The 6,000-nt window shown below is 43.9% G+C and overlaps 2 protein-coding genes across 2 annotated transcripts in view; one reads left to right on the top strand and one right to left on the bottom strand.

Annotated features, from left to right (window-relative positions):
• The first annotated feature begins 481 nt into the window (after positions 1-481).
• On the top strand, positions 482-5,454 carry LOC122178949. Its single transcript, XM_042869517.1, has 5 exons — positions 482-557; positions 899-966; positions 1,385-1,438; positions 2,584-2,643; positions 2,831-5,454. The coding sequence occupies exons 1-5, from the start codon at positions 482-484 to the stop codon at positions 3,362-3,364; spliced, it is 792 nt and encodes a 263-aa protein (XP_042725451.1). The 3' UTR covers positions 3,365-5,454.
• Positions 4,230-6,000, bottom strand: part of DYNC1H1 (dynein cytoplasmic 1 heavy chain 1) — a 42,617-nt gene continuing 40,846 nt past the window's right edge. The window contains exons 75-78 of the mRNA XM_042873514.1: positions 5,780-5,922; positions 5,250-5,418; positions 4,711-4,838; positions 4,230-4,602 (exon numbers count right to left, since the gene is read on the bottom strand). Coding sequence (XP_042729448.1) covers positions 4,474-4,602; positions 4,711-4,838; positions 5,250-5,418; positions 5,780-5,922 — 569 coding nt within the window. The 3' untranslated portion in view covers positions 4,230-4,473. The remainder of the gene's footprint in view (positions 4,603-4,710; positions 4,839-5,249; positions 5,419-5,779; positions 5,923-6,000) is intronic.

Here is a 6,000-nt window from a genome sequence, read left to right as displayed (position 1 = left end):
AGAGTGGGAGGCTGCTGTGGGCTGCTCTGTGTCTCCAGGGTCTGACTCACGGGGCCTTTTTAGACTGACAACTGGTGGTGGGCATTTGTTTCGTTAAGGCCTTTGCACGTTCGGGGATGCTTCCTGAGGGCTGTGTGACTGATACAGGGCTGCAGAAAATAAATGAGTGCAAGCAGAGGGGGAAATAGAGTGTAGCACTTCTGGCTGTGTGTACTTGTGTATAACTGTGCTCTCAGGAATATGAGTAGGGTATGTGAGCTGCTGTGCTATTTTCTATAGGCTTCTGCTGTAGGCCTATGTGCAGTCCAGTGCGCTTGGTTTGAGGAGGGGTCTGGAGCCTTCAGCTGTGGTACAGAGCACTTTTGCAGGAGGCCTCACTCTCCTCTTTATGTCCCTTTTTAAGCTGTCTTCAGCTGGAGCTGAACAGAGAGGCAGGTGTGAGCTGGTGCCTGGCAGCCCAGGCACATTGAGCTGCAGCAGGATGGCCTCCTTGGAGAGAAGGCAGCGGCCGAGGAGGCAGCGGCGGGTGGGGCGGTATGCAGAGGGCCTGGGCGGAGGTGAGTGGGACCCCATAGGGAGGGCTGGGTGCAGGACTGGCTCTGAGCATGGCCTTGTGTTTGCTGGTCTCATGTCTTGAGTACAAACACCTCTTTAATGGTTCTGAAAACTTGTGCCTTTTTTAAAGCATCTGAAATCCCCTTATGGAGTGTAAGCTTCTTCAAAAGCTGCCGAGGGAGGTGGGGGGTCACCATTACTGGAGGTGTTCCAGAACCATGGAGGTGGGCACTAAGGGACGTGGTAAGTGGGCATGGTAGGATGGATTGGGGTTGGAATAGATAGCCTTTTTCAACCTTAATGATTCTATGATGTGTTTTCCTTCCCTTCCCCATTCTGTTAGATGCTCTGGAAATTATGGATTCTGTTAAAAGCTTGGACTGTGTAGAAAGACTGGCACGTAAATACATGGTAACTTTCTTCTAATTGCTGTTTCTTCCTGTTAAATTACAAAATAGACTGTGCTGGATGCTTTGGTACAGGGAGCTGTGCTGAAGAACAGCTGATGAGAAACATCTGTGAATAAATTGATTCAAATGGTGAATAATCTAATTCACCTGCAAAGAACCAAAAAAAAAAAAAAAAAAAAAACCCTAGGGAGAGCGAACTTTGGGGAGGGGAGAGAAAGTCTTCTGCTTTCCATGGTGTCTTGCCCTGCACAACCCAATCAGTACCACAAAAGTGAGATATTTGAGAAGCTGAGCAGCTTCCTGTGATGAAAACTCTGACAAAACACAGGACTTTGGGCTCGTACAGGGCCTTCAGCCTCAACCCGAAGCTGTCTGAATTTCAGCTACGAGTGGTGCTTCTTTCCCTTCTTCCTCTGCAGCAGAAGTGCGTGGTGGAGTCCAGCACGGAGTCAGAGTCTGAATCCAGCGTGGAGGTGAGGCCCAGATTCTGAGGTGTTTCCATGCTTATAAGGTCTTCTCACCCTTTTGCTTTTGACAAGAAGTGCCAAAGGAGTGGTTGCTGGAATTAAAGCTGTACAGAAATTTCAGGGAGAGAACAAGCAGCAGTTTCAGGTTATACCAAAATGGCCTCATCAGTTCTCTGTGAGGGTGTGCTTGCAGCAGATCTGGGCTGTGTCTGGTGGTGGTGCTGGGCAAGGTTGCTGCAGGAGCTCTGCTGAATGTTCATTTCAGATGAGATGGGAGAGAACAGAGCTGTGGCAGTCGGTTGTGAACACTGATAGGTTCCTGAACTGGCTGGCAAACCAGTGTGGTTAGTATCAGTTGGAAAGAAACCAAATGCATTCTGGAGTAGAGAGCTGGCTTGATTTTTAGTTTCACACCCTTCATACATTCCTGTCCATAACGTGTAGCTGAGCTCTGGTGAATTTGTTCTGTTAGCCTCCTGTATGTCAGGAGCTACAAAGCACAGCAGAATATAAATGAACTTGCTGCTGTGAGCTCTGATCTTATTGTTCACGGTGACTTCATATAGCTAAGTGTATATACATACAGTGAGCATACAGAAATGCTGTGTGTAACTGACTCTTGTCAGATCTTACAGGTGCAATGCTGAGGGTGAGCACTGCAGATCTTATGAGCACCTTGGAAGCACTGAGCTGGCCAGGGCCATAATGGCAGCTCCTGTGCTGAGTCGTGTAGCTCAGACTTTTGCTCTGTTGGGGATTTCAGTGTAGTGGTAGTATGCCTCTAATGTCAGAGAACAAGAAGTGACCTAATTTGGAAGGAAGCTCTCTAGCCTCCAATTGACAGCTTTTCTACTGTTAATTTGTAATTTATTTTTTTTGGTGGTGAGATATACAGTATCATTCTCTTCATAGTCATGTTTGAAGTGCTAAGACTCAGCAGGGCTCTTCTCCCTCTAGTTCAGGCTTTTTTTTTTTTTTTTTTTTTTTTTAACCAGGCCTGTAGAAGTTAGACTGACACACATTTTTATTGTCTTTTGAGATGATGGGACAATCTGGCTTCTTTAGGTTTTTATCTGTTTTAATATTACTTTAAGTCATCAGTGACTCATAGGAAGATGCCCTATAAACGTATGTCAACTTCACTTAAACAGGTCTTGCATAACCCACTTGCTGAAGGACTCAGGAAGGCAAGAGACTCCAAGGGACTGCAAGTAAGTTCAGCTGTTACACAGCAGCTTTGTTCTCAGTGTTCACTCAAAAATTAAAATGGAGTGGGAATGTGTGGATCAACGGAACTTCCACACTATGCTGAAGTGTTTCTTAACCCTGCTGTACACCTCTGTATTTTTCTTCAGACAAATAAGTGTCCTCCGTGTTTAGACAGATCTTTGTTTTCAGTTCTTAGATCCTTATGATGGTGATTCAGAAGACACAGCCACTCACTCTGATTGTAGCTTGAGTTCTCTGAACAGTATAGAAGTTGCACCGTGGATGAGCAGTGCTCCAAAAGCAATGGCTTTCGAGGATGCTGATCCTTCAGGGAATGGAGAGTCCTTCCCTCAACCTCTGGACTGCTCAGAAACTAAAATCAGTGATGTTTACAGCCAGAGAGTAAATGATGGCAAATCTCCCCTTGAACTACCTAGCCAGCAGAAGGATTTCCCAAGAAGCCTGCTGCAATCCTCTAAGCTGAGGAGAGACACAGAAGTGCTTCCCTCCATGTGGTTGATGCCTGACCCTTCCTTACTAGTGGGTGTTAATCCTTCAGCCCCTGCTCATCTCCTTGCAAGTGCAGGTGATAATTCTCCACAACCCCTGCTAGCAGATGACTGTGATGGCACCGCTTCCAGACAACCACTTATTAAAAGAAAAGGGATCACCATTTCCGAGAGCGCTGGTGAGAAACGAAGAAAGAAAATCCGGGCCATTTGATTTAAGGTATGAATTAAGTAGTTGGATGAAGTCTTTCATTCTAGAAGTCAACCTGCTAGGTTTCTTTTGCAAAAGCACCTGAACAAGACTTCAGATGATGATACCAACACAGCTGCTCTGAGATCCATCTTGAAGGATGCAACCAACTAAACAAGCTTGTGTGGCAATTTAAATGAGAATTAGATGAGCTTTTTCCAGACCCAGCTGAGATTGATGCTTGTGTGCTACTTCAGTGTCTGGGCACCAGATTCCTGTGTGCTGTGTCTGGAAACATCTGTTCAGCTTTGCAAGTATTACAAAGGTATGTTGAGGAGGGAAGGAAGAACGACTGAATTGCAATTGATTTTACATAGCTGTTGCTCTTTGTGTTTTTCATCTGCTGTCTCTATTTTCCACACAAATGGACTACGTTCCCAGAAGTATAACTGTCTGAAATATTTTGGTACCAACTAGCTGTGAAAGCATTCATTCTGTATGACTGGCACAAAATAACATACAGATTTTCCTAAAACTACTAATAAAGGTGGAAAACCCCTTGCAAACTACAAGCTTAGTAGTATTTTACCATTCCACTAACCTTTGCATGATAACTTTTCACATGCATCTCTGATCGCTTCTTGGCCCAAACAAAAATGAAATGGGAGCCTTCAGCCACCATAAAAGCAGCTTAAGAGGAATGCCTCTTTTTTCTGCTAGCCTCCTCCATGGGAATGTTTCTATGCTTTAGTCACATAACTAGCTGAGAGAGCCCTGTGAAGAGCAGCACGAAGCCTGAATACCAGGTTATTAATTGTTATTCCCTGGAAAGACTGTAGATACAGTTCTTCAGATGAAAGTCACCATAATAATTCCAGGCAGTCAGAAATCTTGCTATGGGTTTTATTTCCTGTAATACTACCAGCAAATCTGCTTGTCAGTAACCATCTAAAAATCTCATCTGGTATTCCTTCAAACAAACCAAGCCCAGCAGCTTTCAAACCACCGCTCCCCTCTTCTTCCGATTCAACTTCACACAAAACCACCTGACAACCTATCCACATCAACTACATCTAGAGGAGGAATACACAAAACAGTGACACTTATTACAGTATTGCCAATCTGTAAGCTTTTCACTCAGTGCAGAGAACAGCAACACCGCGCTCGTAGAAACTACGTGGATCTTCCTTGGTAGCAATTTCAAAATCGACCGTGAAAATCAGATCAGCACGAGTGAAGTTCAGGTAAACGGGTAACGTCACCTGGGAGAAATGTGAACACAGAAGAGTTATGCAAGGTAGCTGGAGACGGGAAGAAGTTCCTGTGCTGCTTAGTGGTATTTATACGATGTGAATTCAGTCAATACTTACAACATTTGCTTTTTTATCAGCGTTTGTCTGCTTGATCCAACGAAGCTGTGTAATAGGTAATACAGTTGAAATTGCATTTGAAAGTGACAGCTTGTTGTTGCTGCATGTAGCTCCTTGAAGCTTCAGGCCTGTAAATTGAATTGCACTTTAGAGTTCTAAGAACTTTCTTACGTCTAAGGAAAGTAAGTCTCCCTCTGCACTATTTAAGGGCTGTGATGTTACTCCATCAAGGTCTGCAAAAATATATTTTAAACTAGTTTCTCTGCTTTGTCCATTAAGAGAGCAGTAAGTATTTCATGCCCCAAACAGAGGAGTCACAGCAGATACTCTATGGAATACTGCTTAAATATATACTGATCTGCGTTTTGATGTTTATTACCATGATAAAAGATATTATAAATAGGAAAGTATTCAACAACTTCAGAAAGTGTCCAGTAATTCCTGTAGTGATACGACTTTCTCATAGGACGCCCATTCAAAACTAGCACTTTGTGGAAGTATTGTAGAACAGAGACCCCTCTTTCCAGAGTGAGTTTTACCTGTGACTCCAAAACTGCACGCATCCAGCACAGCATTCTGTGTGGTTGTAACATTGACCTCAAGGCAGAGCTCCTCCAGGGACCAGCTGTTTGCCTGTGCAACATACTGCCGTGTAGCAGTAATGTATGCCTCGGGTACAAACAGGCCACCGAGGCACACGTGGATGTTCTAATGGAGGAGGGAAGAGGAAAAAGAATAGCAATTGTTGTAGCTATTACTTCATCAATCTAAATGTATGTTAAGATCTTCCTGCTGCTGTAACACTGTGTAACTGTGTTTTTTTCCTTTAAGTCTACGTTATCTGTCACTGTAAGAATTCTATTTTCCCCTCTGGTCTACATGTTAGCCTGCTGCCCTCATTATTTTGCTATCAGCAGATAGTTAACAGCATTTACAAGCACAATTAGGAAAAACTGATTGAAGCTATTTTTCCTGAGGAACCTCTAAGGAGTCTTGATATGAAGACTCCATAAAGCAGTTATGTACCTAAATCCAGACGCAATCTCTAGCTGATACAAGCATAAAGTACCTTTAGTTCCTTTGCTCCGCCAGAGGCAGCTGCCTGGGAAATATTCTGCAGCTGTTTGATGCGTTCACTGAAGTCAGACACCCACTGAATCACAGTCATTCCAGCTGGCACTGTGTAATGAGACCAGCTGCGAGGCAAGATACCTATGGAAAATGTGATTAAAACTAAGATTTGTGCACTATTTTTCCACTATCAATTTTTCTTCCTCTTCCAATAACCAT

Source organism: Lagopus leucura, unplaced genomic scaffold (genome assembly GCF_019238085.1).
Source record: "Lagopus leucura isolate 7727_CA_CO unplaced genomic scaffold, USGS_WTPT01 Super-Scaffold_1, whole genome shotgun sequence".
Lineage (NCBI taxonomy): Eukaryota > Metazoa > Chordata > Aves > Galliformes > Phasianidae > Lagopus > Lagopus leucura.
The sequence above is the reverse complement of the archived record's forward strand: the minus strand, read 5'-3'. Positions and strand labels throughout refer to the sequence as shown.